The sequence below is a fragment of the Procambarus clarkii genome, chromosome 40 (genome assembly GCF_040958095.1).
Source record: "Procambarus clarkii isolate CNS0578487 chromosome 40, FALCON_Pclarkii_2.0, whole genome shotgun sequence".
Classification (NCBI taxonomy): domain Eukaryota; kingdom Metazoa; phylum Arthropoda; class Malacostraca; order Decapoda; family Cambaridae; genus Procambarus; species Procambarus clarkii.
This window is the reverse complement of record NC_091189.1, coordinates 27,282,607-27,299,700: the sequence shown is the minus strand read 5'-3', so window position 1 is coordinate 27,299,700 and position 17,094 is coordinate 27,282,607. Positions and strand designations below refer to the sequence as shown.

At 39.6% G+C, this 17,094-nt stretch overlaps 1 protein-coding gene across 16 annotated transcripts in view; it reads left to right on the top strand.

Annotated features, from left to right (window-relative positions):
• Larp4B (La-related protein 4B) overlaps positions 1-17,094 on the top strand; it is a 164,876-nt gene that overhangs the window by 106,612 nt on the left and 41,170 nt on the right. For 11 of the 16 annotated variants that reach the window (XM_045742165.2, XM_045742159.2, XM_069338888.1 and 8 more), the window contains 4 exons: positions 300-412; positions 1,982-2,122; positions 3,173-3,460; positions 7,680-7,810. In XM_045742165.2, the coding sequence (XP_045598121.1) occupies positions 300-412; positions 1,982-2,122; positions 3,173-3,460; positions 7,680-7,810 (673 nt within the window). The remainder of the gene's footprint in view (positions 1-299; positions 413-1,981; positions 2,123-3,172; positions 3,461-7,679; positions 7,811-17,094) is intronic. The other 5 variants (XM_069338887.1, XM_045742160.2, XM_069338896.1 and 2 more) reach the window with 1 other exon arrangement.

Genomic DNA, 17,094 nt, shown 5'->3' with positions numbered 1-17,094 from the left:
AAAATGTGCTCATAATATTTAGACCTAGTTTATAATAATTAATGCCCGTCATTGTTTTCTACTATACTTTTGTGGGTAAATTATGTTGTGCAAAACTAATTTAGAAAAGGGTTCTAGAATGGCAGTTCTTGGTCAGTTGTGTATAGATTGAATCTGGAAGTCTTCCAAACTCTCTAGCTGTCTTGCTATTTTCTTTAATATTAATTTTCTATCAACTGAATTTCATTGTTATAAAATCAAATAATGATCTTATATTATTTTTGAGAAATTTAACTAATTTTTATGCATTACTTTTTCAGAATCCCCTTTTGTGCAGTTGGATGAAGAGAATAACAGAGTGCGGCCTAACTACAAGCGTTGTATTGTGATTCTTAGAGAAATACCAGAATCTACACCAGTTGATGAAATTGAGGCGAGTTTAGCATTTTGTGTTTGGTTGGCGATTGAATAACCACAAATTTTGTCATCAATTTTGATGGCATCAATTTTTTTTTTTTTTTTTTTTTTTTTTTTTTTTTTTTTTTTGACAGTTGATAGATTATCCAGATAACATTTAATTAAGAGATTAACAGAGTGGAAGCTAAACCCCCATAAGCACAACTGGGCGACTACCCAAGCCTCCATACCTCCACTCCACCTGCCCACATCCAGTGCTACCTCTACTCAGCCCCACTCTGTTGGACCCAACTACTCCTTTGCATTGTGGAGAAATGCCCAACAGACCACTAAAACATTATCTAACACAGTGCACAGTTACAAACCCATTAAGATTTCAACTTGGATTCAACAGAGCAGAAGTCATTGTTAAACACATGACCATTCGAGTCATAAATACTCGTGCTCCGCCTAAGTAAAACGGAAACAAGTAACACTTAGTGGGCCAGCTGGGGCCTTAGGGCCTGCACAAAAATTTCCCTGCCAAAAAAAAAAAAAAAAAAAAAAAAAAAAAAACCTCCTTCCAGCCCATGTGAATGACCATTTTACTGCCTTGGTATGAAATACTCCTGCATACAGTACAAATATAGTAAAAATTGGATTGATTAACCCATGGGGTAATTGTGTGTTATTCCCCATCAACCCTTTGGTGTGCAGGTAAAAAATAATTTTAATATTATTAAGACTCATGATCAGGGGAAGGGAGGGGATTTTTTTTTATCTTTTCACTTTGGCCATGATGAACTTAGTCTGGTAATTTAGGGGCTTTTGACAAAGCAGTTGCCCGTAACAGTCTGCCCATTTCTAGCTGTGTCAGGAGTTGTGAAGATTTTTACTCTAATTTTTTTTCTCACCAGTATTATTTGTGTGATATATGATAAATTTATATTATGTGTGAAATATTACTATATTAAAAATATGGTGTGCATATTAGTGACACATTAACGTGCACATCAAAGAGTTGCTTGTCTGCACAGAGCTGCTAAACACCACAATTGACATGGTGGAAGTGCTGATAATCAAAATAGAAATTATAAATGTAGTGGTGTTCTTGTATAAATCACCAGATGCAAATCCTCACCATTTTAAAGACTAATTTACAAAAATAGAATATTGGTTAGAAAACCTTACAACCCCAATCATCATCCTGCTTGGGAAGTTCAACTTATGCAACCTAAAATGGAATATGTGGCAAATACAGTTGTACCCTTGTAGCCCCAAGTATGTGCAGGACTTGAATTTTTTATAAAATGAAGTTCTGTACATTGGGTTAAAGGAGTAACATACATTGGGGTTTGAGTGTACCATTCTTGCAAAACCACTAACAAACCTTTCAATAAATAGTGTGGTGGTCTAAAACATATGCATATGAATTGCGCAGTGGAAGGGTTAATTGCCCTAATGCAATCTAATTACATTTTGTTTCAAAGTATTTAGGCAACGTATGTGTACTATTAAAAATTTTCTGAAAGTATTTTGGCCAATTTAAAATCTTCTCTATTCCAATACAATTAAGTGTTATTGATAACTATTTTTTATATTGCAGTCTATGTTTAAGAGTGACGAGTGTCCAAAGGTAGTGTCGTGTGAATTTGTCCACAATTCGTCATGGTATGTCACATTTGAATCTGACGAGGACGCACAAAAAGCTTACTGGTTCCTTCGTGGAGTTGTTAAAACTTTCAAGGTAAGGCTGATTGATTATACACCCGCTCATCATAAGTAGTTATACTGTGCTCCTCTGGGAACTACACTTGTTTTGGCAACTTAAATTTTGAAAAGTTCCAAAGCTTGTAAATACTAATGCATCTGACATTTGGTGTAGGTATCTAGTGGTATAGTCATTTAGAATGTAAAGTATAAAGTAGTCATAAAAACTTAAAATATTTAGGAAACTTGACATGCATCTTACAGATGAGGACAGTACAATGTTTAATTAATAAAGTGCAGTACCTGAAACTCCAATTGTACACGTTGGCTTTTGTAAAGTATAGTATAGCAATCACTGTGCTTGAATTGAGATTTGAAATTGTGTATCCTGAGGAAAGATATAAAAAATGGGAATATAAATGAATATTTATTAACATAAATATCTAAAAGTAAGAAAAATGAAACATAATGGCAAAATAGTATAATGTTAATGAAATATCGAGGGATAAATCCGAAGTGAAATAGGATACCATGATTTACTTTTGTTTGTTCAGAGGATCAACGTCCCCATGGGCTGGTCTGTCACCAGGCCTCCTGGGTAGTGGTCTGGTCAACCTGGCTGTTGAAGTCTTTGGGGGGGGGGGGTTAAGTTCTTTTGAATGCTGCAAGAGGTTTAGAGGGATAGTATTGAAAAGTTGGGTCCTTTTGATCAAATTCTCAAACATTTGCATTTGGTTATTAGTGTTCTTGTTGTATCATGACCATATTAACTTCTTTTTTTTTTTAATACTCGTGACCATGTTAACATTTTTTTTACTGTGCAGCTGTGCAGTAGAGCAGTGTTTAAACATAAATTTTTGTATTGGACTATAGAGCAAGTATAAAGCATTTTAATGTAAAATTATACTAATATTCAACAATAGGTGCTCAGTTAATTATAAATATTTGTCTGAACACTATGCCAGCTTTTAAAGCCTGTCTTAGTTAAGGAGTGGGGTTGTAGGCCTTATGTTCACTGATAATTAATATTAAAATTTTTTAATTATCACAATTAAATTATTGTAAATATACATTATTTATCTTGCAGGGTAATCCTATTCTTGCAAGAATAAAGACCAAACCAATGTCAAGACTAGGATGCTTATCAGTATTACCGTCGTACGGAAATAAGGGAGGAGAGGGTAAAGAAGGTCAGGCTCCACCCTCGACTCCTGGATCAGCAGGTCTCCCAGGGGGACCTGGAACCCAAGCTCCTTCTAATAATTACAACAACCCAGGGTACCAGAGGTTTATGTATTCTACACCAACTTCTGTCAATAATAGCTCCTACTCGTACTCGTACACTACGCCCACCACGCCAATGCCTACTGCTTTTGTAAGTATTTGTGTACTCTTAGTGTGATAGTGCTCTTAGTGTCGTAGGCTGGCCTTATCTCGTGTGTATCCAAGAAGTATTTTGTGCATTCCATCCCTTGTCTTGCATTTATGAAAATAATATTCCTCATTGTTAGGTTATCTTTTCAAATTTTAGGTACCATAATCTTTGTATTGTCCAACATTTCCAGAGCATTTCAATCACCATTACTCACCACCTCTGCCCTGTAATGTTTGCAGTTTCTTGGCTCATTATATCAGTTTTTGCATATTTTGAGTTTCAAAAGAAATTTGTTGATTTTACATTTTATTTATATACACTTTAGTCATTAGAAAATCTTGCAATAATGGAGAGTTGCCAGCTGTAGGTTTGTGTATTTACTATTTGTGCCTGCAGAATTGAGCTATTAGCTCTTGGACCTCGGTCTTTCTGATTTATTTTCTTCCTATTATGACTACTACATGTATTTCTCTTTACACAAGTGCGCGCACATCCCCAGGAAGCAGCCCATAGCAGCTGTCTTAACTCCTAAGTATACATTTACTGCTAGGTGAACAGTTGCATCAGGTGAAAGAAACTGCCCATTTTTGTTTGTGTCTTGGCTGGGAATCTAACCTAGACCCTTAAGACTGCAACCCGAGTGCTGCCAACTTAGCCAGTAGTGTTTGTTAAACAGTAACAACAACAACAATTCTTGTTTGGAAGCACAATTTACACTATCATTTATTAAACTTTTCAGGTCTTTCAAATACTATCACGGAAATAACTTTACAATTTTATATAATGAATAATTTATGTAAAGGGTAATATGAAGGAATGTAAATTAGATCATCCTAGAGCATTGGTTGGGAGAAAATATGGCCACAAATTCAAAATGGTTGGGAACCACTGTTTTAAAGTTGACTTGTTGGGGGGGGGAGGGGTGACCTTTAACTCTTAAATGTTAAAATCTCAAGCTCTAGGGATCTGTGCATCCATTGTCAGTGGTGGGAGGGGAGGGAATTATCAGGGGAAATATACGTGCCTCTTTCAAGTGCTATAAACGACTATATAGCACTTGAAAGGGGATCAGGATAAGGATTTGGGATGGGACGGGGAATGGTGGCCAACTACTTGGACTGTCGGAGATTGAACGCCGACCTGCATGAACCGAGACTGTCACTCTCGCTGATTTGGACACTTGCACGTCCAGTACAAGCGATTGATTGGCCCATTGTCGATGGAGATGTAACGTGCCCTGTAATATTCAAGATTTGAAAAGTTCAATGTGTATATGATTCAACAATAGAGACCACTGGCAATCTTTTTCCAATTTGGAAAAACCCTGAAAATCTTTCCTTCCTTTCTGAGAATTGGCCAAATGTCCATTAGTCGTCCATAAAGAAACTATATACACCATGCAAATTTTTTTTTTTGTGTGTGTGTGTAATTACCTAAGTGTAGTTACAGGATGAGAGCTACGCTCGTGGTGTCCTGTCTTCCCAGCACTCTTTGTCATATAACGCTTTGAAACTACTGACGGTCTTGGCCTCCACCACCTTCTCACCTAACTTGTTCCAACCGTCTACCACTGTTTGCGAAAGTGAATTTTCTTGTATTTCTTCGGCATCTGTGTTTAGCTAGTTTAAGAACAAGAGGTCATAGATATAAAGTTCCAGGTCTCAGGAAATCTTCCCTATCGATTTTATCAATTCCTGTTACTATTTTGTATGTAGTGATCATATCACCTCTTTTTCCTGTCTTCTAGTTTTGGCATATTTAATGCCTCTAACCTCTCCTCGTAGCTCTTGCCCTTCAGTTCTGGGAGCCACTTGGTAGCATGTCTTTGCACCTTTTCCAGTTTGTTGATGTGCTTCTTAAGATATGGGCACCACACAGCTGCTGCATATTCTAGCTTTGGCCTAACAAAAGTTGTGAACAATTTCTTTAGTATATCGCCATCCATGTATTTAAAAGCAATTCTGAAGGTAGAAAGCGTGGCATAGGCTCCTCGCACAATATTCTTTGTGGTCCTCGGGTGATAGTTTTCTATCTAGAACCACCCCTAGATCTTTCTTTATCAGAATTCTTTAAAGATTTCTCACATAATATATAGGTTGTGTGGGGTCTGTTCTCCTATTCCACATTCCATAACATGGCATTTATTAACATTAAATTCCATTTGCCAAGTGGTACTCCAGATACTTTTGTCCAGGTCATCTTGAAGGGCATGACAATCATCTAAGTTTCTTATCCTTCCTATTATCTTTGCGTCATTAGCAAACATGTTCATATAATTCTGTATACCAACTGGTAGATCATTTATGTAGACAATAAACATCACTGGCGCAAGAACTGAACCCTGTGGTACTCCACTTGTGACATTTCTCCAGTCCAATACTTTGCCTCAGATCACTGCCCTCATTTTTCTATCAGTCAGAAAATTTTTCATCCATGTTAGAAGCTTACCTGTCACCCCTCCAATATTTTCCAGTTTCCAGAACAACCTCTTATGTGGAACTCTGTCGAAAGCCTTTTTTAGGTCCAGATAGATGCAGTCAACCCAACCATCTCTTTCCTGTAATATCTCTGTTGCTCGATCATAGAAACTAAGTAAATTCGATACACAGGATCTTCCAGATTGAAAACCATACTGTCTGTCTGATATTATATCATTTCTCTCCAGGTGTTCTACCCATTTAGTTTTAATTATTTTTTCCAATATTTTGACTTACACTTGTCAATGATACCGGTCTATAATTAAGGGGGTCTTCCCTGCTTCCACTTATGTAGATTGGAACTGTTAGCCTTTTTCCAGGTGTGTGTACCTGGATGATACTGGTGATGAGCAATCTCGAGTAAATAGTTACGTTGTCCAATTTTTAAGCATTTAGTTTTGGTTTCAAAATTTGTTCACCACACTTTTTCATCAGACTAATATTGCAATTTTTCTTTTTACCCTATAAAATAAATGTTTTGATATATAAGAAGGAAATTTTTTTTAATGCACCACAGGAAATTGATCTAGTTTAGTGTATACAGTATGAGGGTTAAAATGCTGCTGTCGCTCTCAGGAAATGGACACGAGGTGAGGCTGGCTAACATCAGAACTGCCTTTAGAAACTTGTTTAAGGATTCATTTAAAACCTTGTATACCACACAAGACCAATCCTGGAGTATGCAGTTCCAACATGGTGCCCATTCCTTGTCAAGCCCAAGAAGAAGCTCGAAGGTTCAAAATATGCCAGTAGACTAGTTCCAGAACTTGGAGCCATTAGTTACGAGGAAAGTGAGGTTGAAAGTGAGTTAGTGAAGTGTGTAAATTGCAACTCACGTCGCTGGAAAACACAGTTTGGAGAGGCATGACCACCACGTACAAAATTCTCTGGTGAATGGACAGGGTAGATAAGGACGTTATTAAGCATCAGCGGTACTCGCACAAGGGATTACAAGTGGCAACCGAGTACCCTAATGAGCCACAGACATTAGAAAGAACGTTCTTTTCAGTATCGGTAGTTAATAAATGGAATGCATTAGGAAGTGATGTGGTGGAGGCAGATGCTATACATAATTTAAAATGTAGATGCGAGAGAGCTAAGTAAGCTCGGGAACCTCTTCACCAGTAGATTTACAGTAGAGGCTGGACCAAAGAGCCCAAACACAACTAGGCGAGTAGTGTGCCTATCGGCTATGGAAAATAAGGCGTACCTTCACCTGGGCTCTAGGAGACTCGAACTGTGGACCCGTGTACGGTGGCCAAAACTCTATAGACTTGGCATCCACACTTGCGCGGAAGTGTGGATGACAATTTCTAGGTGTGCATTGTAACATTCGGAAGTCCCAAAAAATTCTATGGCTGTATTCATTGCTAGAAACCATTAGCAATTGTTTATCATTTTAGGGGAAAAAAAAATTCTTAATTTCCTAACTGGGCCATAGTATAAATATGGCCACCATGTAAGGTGCATCACCACCATTTGATGGCACTTCACAATGACCAAATAAAAATAAATTTATTTTTTTTTTTAATTTTCCCCCGTAGATTATACAGCAGTGTTACAATGGAGAAAGGTTTTTTTTTTTTGTTTTTTTTTCTATTTAAAGTTTGATAATGTTTATTTCAGTGTTTTGACCGCCTTCCCCATTCATTCCTTTACTCTCTCACATGTGTTTAAGTTTGTAGTAATAGGCAGTTAGGTTTCTAATGTGCATAATATAATATTTCATTTTATCTTTCCAGTTCTATCCGAACATGATGCAGTGGACGCCACCAGGGTTTGATATCAACAGCTTCTTGCAGTATAATGGTCTCTCTCCTCAAGCTGCCTACAAGCCGCCTGCCAGCCACAACTTAAGGTATCCTGGCAGACGGTAAGCTGCTTTACAGATTAAAATTTCATGTGTAGTTTATAAGATAAAATACTGTACTTGAGTCTTGTTACTCTCATCTTGACACTTTCGCTCACCGGGCGCCCGACCTTCCCACTACCCCAGGTGGGTTTGGGCGTTTCACGGGAGCACGCGGAAATTCTGAAAAGTGTATACTCTTCAACTTTGTCACCTCAATTTTCGTCCTACAATATTCAATTTGGTATCAATGTGTTCGCAATGGAATTCTCTAGCGGATGAAATGCATATAAGCTCCATAACCCCGGCTTACCACCCGCAGCAAACTGAGCAAGTGCAAGCGAGTGTACCCGGGAGGGCTCAAAAGGGATAAAATGTTTAGTCTTTTCACTTTGGTCACCTCAATTATCGTCCTAGGTCTTTCATTTTGGTATCAATGGGTTTGCAATAAAATTCCCAACAGGATTATATGCATATAATGTCAAAAAGAGCAGCGATCTCCACCCGCCGACGTGATGAAAACAGGCTGCGGTTACAAGAGCACTGCGCTATCCCAAGGCGCCTCTCATTATGAAAAGTGTATTTTCTTTTCAACTTTGTCATCTCAATTCTTGTCCTAGGACTTTCATTTTCGTATCAATATATTCGCAATGAAATTCCCTACAAGAGTATATGCATATAATGTCCAAAACCGCAGCAAGACCTTCCCGAAAACGCCGCTACTGTTGCCGCACGGAGGACTCGATGCCGAGTCCTTGTCGGACTTGCCCGTTTTACGGACGACTTGGCATAGAGTCCTCGCCGGACGAAAGTGTTAAATTAATAGTATTCACTCAATTTAATGACATGTATAGGGCTGTACCTAGGTCGTTAAATCAGGGGCTCGGCTAAATCTGGAGGTTTTAAAATGTCTAATTGTTTGGTCATGAGAACTAAACCACACTCCAGAAGATGAGACGACAACGTTTTGGTCCGTCCTGGACCGTTGTTAGGTCAATTATGATGGGAGCGAGGGAGGCACGGGCATTAGGTAAGGCAAGAGAAAGGAGCAGAAGCGAAGGAGAAAATTCCTAGAGGAAGGTGAGAAGAAAATAGATACGGCTAGAATGGGTGTAATAATGAGGTGTAATGGGTTATAATGAGTTAAAAATGGGAATGTAAGAAAGGGAAGAGTCAACAGCAACAAAGCGAGGACTAAGGTTCGTGTTGGGCATGTTGTGTATCGAAGTAGATTCGACAAGACAGCGTCTGTGAAGAGTAGAGGCAGGAAAGATTATTTTTTTCGGTCTCGTATCTTCAAGCCACATTATTGTGACTTGGATGGTTTGGGAAGGCAGGCAGGCAGGCAGGCCACAGACCAGGCCACAAGTCAGAACTCTCAGGAATCCCATCAAGCAGGATGAATGAGTAACTGGCTGACTAGTGGGTGGTTGGATGGATTGGTCTCTCCTGGACGGGGGTGGGTGGGTAGGTAGGTGGCTGACTGGAGGGTGGGTGGGTGGATGAATGGATGCATGCATGCATGGATTGATTGATGGCTTTGCATGCATGGATTGATTGATTGATGGCCGACTGGTAGGCAAGCACAGTTTTGGGTGGGTTTGAGCAGGCAGAATTTCAGATTTGCAGTGGTCACGCTTGATCCCTCTTCCTCCGCTCCCCTGATCCCCATTACATCATCTTCCTCCCCTTTCCCACACCTGACCCCTCCCATAAATATCCTCCACCCCTCCAGCCATGTCTAAATCTTTGATTGGGGGATTAGGATGGTAAGGTTCAGATTCTCTGCTACCTTCCTTCTAGCTGGTGGCCTCGGAGGCAGACTGCCCTGCCTGACAACTTTATTTATTTTTTATTTATATTCAAGAGGTACATTGGGTTTGCGAGTACATAACTTTGGTGTTCCGTAAATGGCATCGGACTCGTGCTGTAGCAGCCAGTCACAGTAAACAACTGCCTTTGACTGTGATGGACATTATTCCCCACTCTTTTATAATGCTTTCTCGTTTTATAATGAGGTTTGTTGCTTTTTTATGCATATCCATTTTTATAAAAAAAATTCCTATAGCACAGGGGCTAGATCATACTATTTTCTTTGGCCCTTTGAATGCCCTGATTAACTTCAGTTTGGTGGTTTGATGTGTCTTCTATATTCTCATAAAAAAATTGGTGTCATTTGCAAAGGGTGATATGGTACTAGAGTTTGTCTGATATGAGAAAAAATACTGGAACAAGCAAAGTACCCTCAGATGCCGAGCATATCATGGTGGATGATCCTGATTTTGCTTTGCTATTAGACACTGGGGTCCTATTTGTTAAGAAATTAAATGTTAATTTTCCTACTTTGCCAGTAATTACTTTTGAGTGCAATAACACCATTGTCATACTTGTCAAATTTTGTTATGAAATCTGTTGCTCGGGTTTATGTAGCAGTTGTAACGTACCATTATATTACGTTGTTGGGTTGATTAGATACAGTGTTTAGTGAGTTTCATATTTATTTAGTAGTCCTGGATACAGCAGTGTTGTAGACGTTGAGACGAAGCCTGGAGCAGAGCAGAGAGCCGAGTGTGGCCGGAGTCGTGGAGCTCTATGTGGGAGAGCGTTGTAGCTGGATGCGGTCGTAGTCTGCTGTCTGCTCTGTGTCGAAGCTGTAGCGTCTTGGGTCGATTAGAACTGACTGCACCGAGTACTACATTCTTGACTGGAGATTGTACTGGTTTGCTATTCTCAAATCGCTGGCTTACATACGGTTACTACACCTCACAGTAAGATAGGAGGGTGTAAAAACCTGTTACCTGTAAATAGGGATAGGATTATAGCTTGTGTAATTAGTTATGCCATTAAGATGATGAGATAATGGAGCGGGTATAGGTTTACTCGCTACACAGTTGTAATTTCATTTATTTTGTGATCAATCAGTCTTGGCACTGTTTCAAAGATTATGATGTGTGGTGTTAGTGCTATTGGTTTATTTTCTTTGCCTCTGCTTTATTTCATCTTTTATGGATTGGTGCCATCTCTCTGCTGTTTTAACCCCTTAATACTTTGGCTCGGTAATGATGCAGCATTGTCGTTTTTTTTTTTTACTCTGGTTAGTCCGGTAACGACCAAGCAGTGTCATTTCTAGCGGCAAATTGGCGGCGCGTTTCAGGAGGGGCGTGCCACGGTTTTGGACATTATATATGCATATACACCTGTAGGGAATTTCATTGCAAATACATTGATACCAAAATGAAAGACCTAGGACCAGAATTGAGGTAACAAAAGTTGAAAAGAGTATTCACATTTTATTGCTCTTTATTAGCGCTCACTGGTGTAATGCATCGTCATATTCTCTGTTTGCTGTGGGTGGGACGCCGGGCTTTTGGACTTTATATTTGCATATTCTCCAGTAGGGCATTCTATTGCGAACACAATGACACAAAAATGAAAGATCTAGGACGAGAATTGAGATGTTCAAATTGAAGTGTACACATCTTATTGCTCTTGCACACTCCCGGGTTACACGCTCTCACTTTCTCTCCTGGCTTTTGGGCTTGATGTGCATTTAGTCCTGTAGAGAATTCTATTGCAAACACATTGATACCAAATTGAAAAACCGAAGACGAGAATTGAGATGACGATGTTGGAGAGAGTACACATTTTGGTATGACCGCACGCTCTATTGTAATGAGAGGCGCCTTGGGGCGGTGATTCTCTTTCTGGTAACTTTCATCTTGTCAGCGGAGCATGCAGCTGTTTTTGACATTATATGCATTTAGTCCTGTAGAGAATTCTATTGCAAACACATTGATACCAAAATGAAAGATCTAGGACGAGAATTGAGGTGACCAAAGTGAAAGGAGTGTACACATTTTATCGGTCCTGCACGCTCCCAGGTAACATGCTCTCGTTTTCTCTGTTTGTTGTAGATGGTATGCTGGGCATTTGGACTAAAATATGCATTTAGTCCTGTAGAGAATTCCATTGCGAACACAATGATACCAAATTGGAAAAACCTAGGACGAGAATTGAGGTAACAAAGTTGAAAAGATTATACACTTTTCAGAATTACCACGTGCTCCCGCGGAATGCCCAACCCCACCCGGAGTAGTGTGGCGCATGTGCGCCCAGAGCATCGAAGTGTTAACTTCACAGCCTCCAAATATGACATCCCCCCTTACCCCCTCTCCAGCAGGAAATAAAATCTCTGGAAAAAATTATTTTCTGTTTTAAAGTGTCAAATCCTTCCCTGAGTAAGGGTATAGTAACAGAAGGTCGAAATTGTAAATACTTTAGCTGCTATGGGGTCCTTAAGTTCGTGCGTGACGTCATCATTCCCTGGTCGCCCGTGGCATTCGCCCCCAGGGCCGGTAGGGCGCTCTGGGCAGGATGCGCGAGTTACTGCGAATATATTTTTCATTTTCTGCGCACAGTTCCAAATACATTTTATATGCTTTTACGTGCCAATCCTATGTATAATGTACACTATATTATGGCAGTAGAACATCCGTACTGTCTGAAGACACTGTTACGTGCATGACGTGTACACATATCTGGCACACATTTCCATTGTATTATGCCAATTTATGTATACAGTGGCACCTCGACTTACGATTGCCTCTACTTACGATAATTTCGAGTTGCTGTGTAAATTTCATTGAAAAATGCGACTCGACATCGGATGGTGTCATCGACTTCAAATATTTGTTGGTACACATTCGGGTCGACCGAGCGCATGGTTCCTGGTCACACGGTCCGACCTGCCTCGGTTTACTAGAGCTGACTGCTTAGTGACGATCACGCCTATAAGAAATTCTGCATTTGTGGTGATTTTTTGCATTTTGAACATTAAAGTAATTCTTATATATCACACCCAGAGTCCCAGGAAAGTCGGTGGTAAGGCTCAGCATATGAAATCCCATGTAAGAATGACCATAGAACAGAAACGAGATCATTCGTAAATATGTAGATGGTGTGCGGGTTGTTGAACTGGCTAGGCAGTACAACAAATGTCAACGATATCCACTTCTTAGCCACCATACTGGCTAAGACATAGGACATTATGAGTGCTAAAGTAGTAAAAGGCGTATCAATAATCACAAAACATAGAACACAAACACTTGAGGATGTTGAACAGTTATTATTAATTTGGGTACACAACAAGGAGTTAGCAGGTGATAGTGTTTCGGAGGCCATCATTTGTGAAAAGGCAAGAAAATTGCATGAAGACCTTTTAAAAAAAAACCCTGGAACGAGTGATGCAGAAGTGAAAGAGTTTAAGGCGAGCAGGGGATGGTTTGAGAAATTTTGAAAAAGAAGTGGAATTCATAGTGTTGTGAGGTATGGGGAGGCTGCCAGCTCAGACAAACCAGCGGCTGAAAGATTCATTGGCGAATTTAAAGATTTTGTGCAGAGTGAGGCATACCTACCACAACAAGTGTTTAATTGTGACGAGACAGGGCTATTCTGGAAAAGATTGCCAAAGAAAACATACATTACCAAGGAGAAGTCATTGCCTGGGCACAAGCCTATGAAAGATCAGTTTACTTTTGTGTTGTGTGGTAATGCGAGTGGCGATTTGACAGCTGAAGAAATTTCTTCAGGGGAGGATGTGCCAGTACAGAATGTTTCTTCCTCAACAATTAAGAAAATGTGTGCAGCATGGGAAGAATTGCAAACCTTTGCTGAAATGACTCGCCCAAATCAAGCTGCAGTAGGTCGTTGCCTTAACTTATTCAATGACACTGGGATGTATTATTACAGACAAATATTAAAACGAATGGAAAAACAAATGTCTCTTGACAAATTTGTAGTGAGACAAACAAGCACTGAACCACAACCAGGTCCTAGTGGTATTCAGGCAAAACGTAGGAGAGAGTACCCCAGAGAAAACATCACTGCCTGATGTGATAATGGAAGGGGAATCCCCTTCCAAACAGTAACAACTCTCCTCCTCCCCCCCTCATCACCATCTTCCATTCACCATCAAGAGCCCTCCATAAAGGTAAGATAAACTTAGGTACTGTATTGTAGTTAGAAAAAACATTGTATTCAGTATAAAATGTATTTGTATGTTAATATTTTGGAGGGTGGGGAACAGATTAATTAAATTCCCTTTATTTCTTATGGGAAAAATCACTTCGACTTGCAATCCGTCTCTGGGAATGGATTAACATAGTAAGTCGAGGCCCTATTGTATATACAGTCTATTTACACACTATATACTTTCACCATGAAAACACTCAGAATTTTATATGCAGATATAAAATATTTTATATATATTTATATTTTATAAGAACACACACTCAGAACTCTGCGAGTTCTGAGTGTGTGTTGAGTGTGTCAGCTGCCACACCCTCACTCCTCCAACATTGTTCCTCCCACCATACTGTTATTGTTTGTATTACAATATTTACACATGTTATGTATACCTATCTTCATGTTTTATTTACCATAACTATGCAAGTAAGCCGGTATTGTGTCCAAACTTTACAGTGGCCACAATACACTGCATGAGAAATCACACAGCAGCCAGCAGACGACACTACGATTACGTCACCTCCCTCGCCAAAATAGCTCCTCCCAACATACTCCTGTTGCTGTTATTACACTATATACACACACATTGTATATACCCATGTACAAATGTGTTCACCATAGCGAACCACTAAGCTAGTATGATGAGCAAAACAAGAGTGGCTTGCCATAAAGCAAGGCTACCTCGATTCTTTCCCTCACCACAATTACTCATCCCACAATACTACGCACAGTGCTTATTATCACCAAAATCCTGTTATCACAATACTGGTTACTAAATCCTGTAAATACATAATTGACCAAGTTTATTTGTAAACACACACACACACACACACACACACACACACACACACACACACACACACACACACACACACACACACACACACACACACACACACACACACGCACGCACGCGCGCACGCGCACACGCGCACGCGCGCACACACACATACTGGGCCTTGGTTGCTCACTCACTACCGAGTCTCTCACACCTGGGAATGTGGACCACGATTTTTTTTAAAGACGGTGTCTGTTTACAAGAGCCCTGAGGAAGCTGATGTGAACCCCATATAGCCCCGGGAGTTTTGAATGGAACGTGAAAAATACAAATACCTGGAGGCACGTAGTGCACCCCAGGCGTGGGCCTGCAGGCGCGTTGCGCGGATAAAGGGTTAAGTATGTTGGGGGTAATGGCAGTATCTAGGCTCCATCTCCTAATAGTAATGTTAAGGGCAAATACAGGTAAGTTTTTTTCTTTTTCTCCCAAATCTTGGCGTATGAAATTCCAGGAATTGGGGTCTGGTGCAGTGCATTGAGCATACTGTTTATGGCTATTTAAGATTCAGGTGGTTACATCAGATAATTGGTTTGGTTATTACATTCCTGAAGAATTTGTTTCGATTATTAATGTTTAGTGTGTTTAGGGGCTCACTTAAAATAATCATGTTGTATCCTCTGTATTTCACTCTTCTTTGTTATCTCTGAAGGTTTCATTTCCCTTATGCTAGATGTAATTTGCCCTCTAGCTTTTTCAGGGGAGAAAAATCTTTTATTCCTTTCTCTGATAGCCTTTTGTTTTCTGCCTCTTGCATGTTAAGATTTTGATAGCTTTATCTCGATCATTTCCATTTCTTTACACGGCATTCGTTGACGTTCTGGAGAGAGGGTGGGGGTGTTATTAATAAAGAGAATATCCTTGCTCACCTAGCAAACCCAGTACCAGATATTACCTTCCTTGGAGACTTCAATCTACCCAGTTTAAAATGGAGAATAGTAAACAATAACATTATAGCAGGAAATAACCTGGAAATAACCAACCACAAGTCGGAGAACCACCGAGATTCGGTGACAGTCTCGCTCAATCAGCAGATTACAGAACCAACTAGGAACGAAAACACGCTGGACCTAGACCTGATCACGAACAATGATGAGTTATTCAGACATTACAATCTCAGACACTACATACTGGGACCACAAGCTCATTGAAGTGCAAACTAACATTAATAACGGTAGTAGGCCCAAGAGAAACAACAAACGAGAAGGTTTATTCAGTAAATTAAATTTTAATAATAGACTGGGAGAAAATAAAGAACTTACAAAGTCTTTGTATCATCCTTTACACATGACACATAAATAAGCATGAAAATTACCTCTGTTGAAGACATTGGAAAACTACAAGCAGATATTAATAAAGTTTTTGACACTGTAGCAGACAATAACATGTTTAACAGTGATAAATTCCAGGAACTCGCGTGCGGTAAAAATGAGAACCTTAAACATAATACATGGCACTTAATACAAGCAAATATTGCATCGTCCAGAAAAATGATAGGATGAATTATGAGAATTTTCAAATCCAGGGATCTCATCACAATGGTTGTACTCTTCAGATCACGTGTGCTGTCCCATCTTGAGCACTGCTCATTAGTTTTCCCTTCAGAGCAGGAGAGATTGCTGAAATAGAGGGCGTACAGAGAACATGTACGGCATACAGATGTGATAAAGCACCTAAATTATTGGGATAGTCTTACAGCTCTCCAAATGTACTCGCTAGAAATTTTAGAAAATTTACTCTAATGCCATCAGAGGTCCACATTTGTTCAACATGTTCTAGCGAGTATAAAAAAAATTGCGGGAACAACCATGAACATAGAGAAAACTAGATTTTCTCAAAGAAGTGCTGGACGAACCAGGCTGTGGTGGATATAGGGGCCTGTAGGCTGCGACAGCCTGTTGAACCAAGCTCTCAGAAGACATTGGAAAAAAATTTCTTTCTAATGTCTCTGGAAACTGTGTGTATGACTGAAAGTTACTTGGCATGAATCTTGAGTCTCATTGGAGAGGGTCGTTTTGGAGCCGCTTAACTAATTTTGTTCATACATACGGTTTGTAATCTGTTCCACTCCACATTGCGTAGAGTCTTTATATACTTAAATGAATCTCAAAACTCCCTGTAACGTTAAGTCATTCCAGTTTGTGGCACTCCCTATTATTCATCTGAATTTTACGGATGTGACTTGCAAACTGCAGAGCTTTTACAAATTAAAATATTTGTTGCATTCATTGTCTGGTGTTGCCGTGTTCTATAGTTAGGTCCAGTATTGTGGTTCTAGGGAACACTGAACACTGAAGAGGTCCACAACTATTCAATTTCCTCCCAGCAAACATAATATTACTGGTGCAAAAGAATGTGTTGTTACTCTTCAACTGATGTCGTAGTTTTCTTGTGATTTGTTGTTATCCATGCACTGATGTATTGTGCTGTGTAGTATGCCTCACCCACT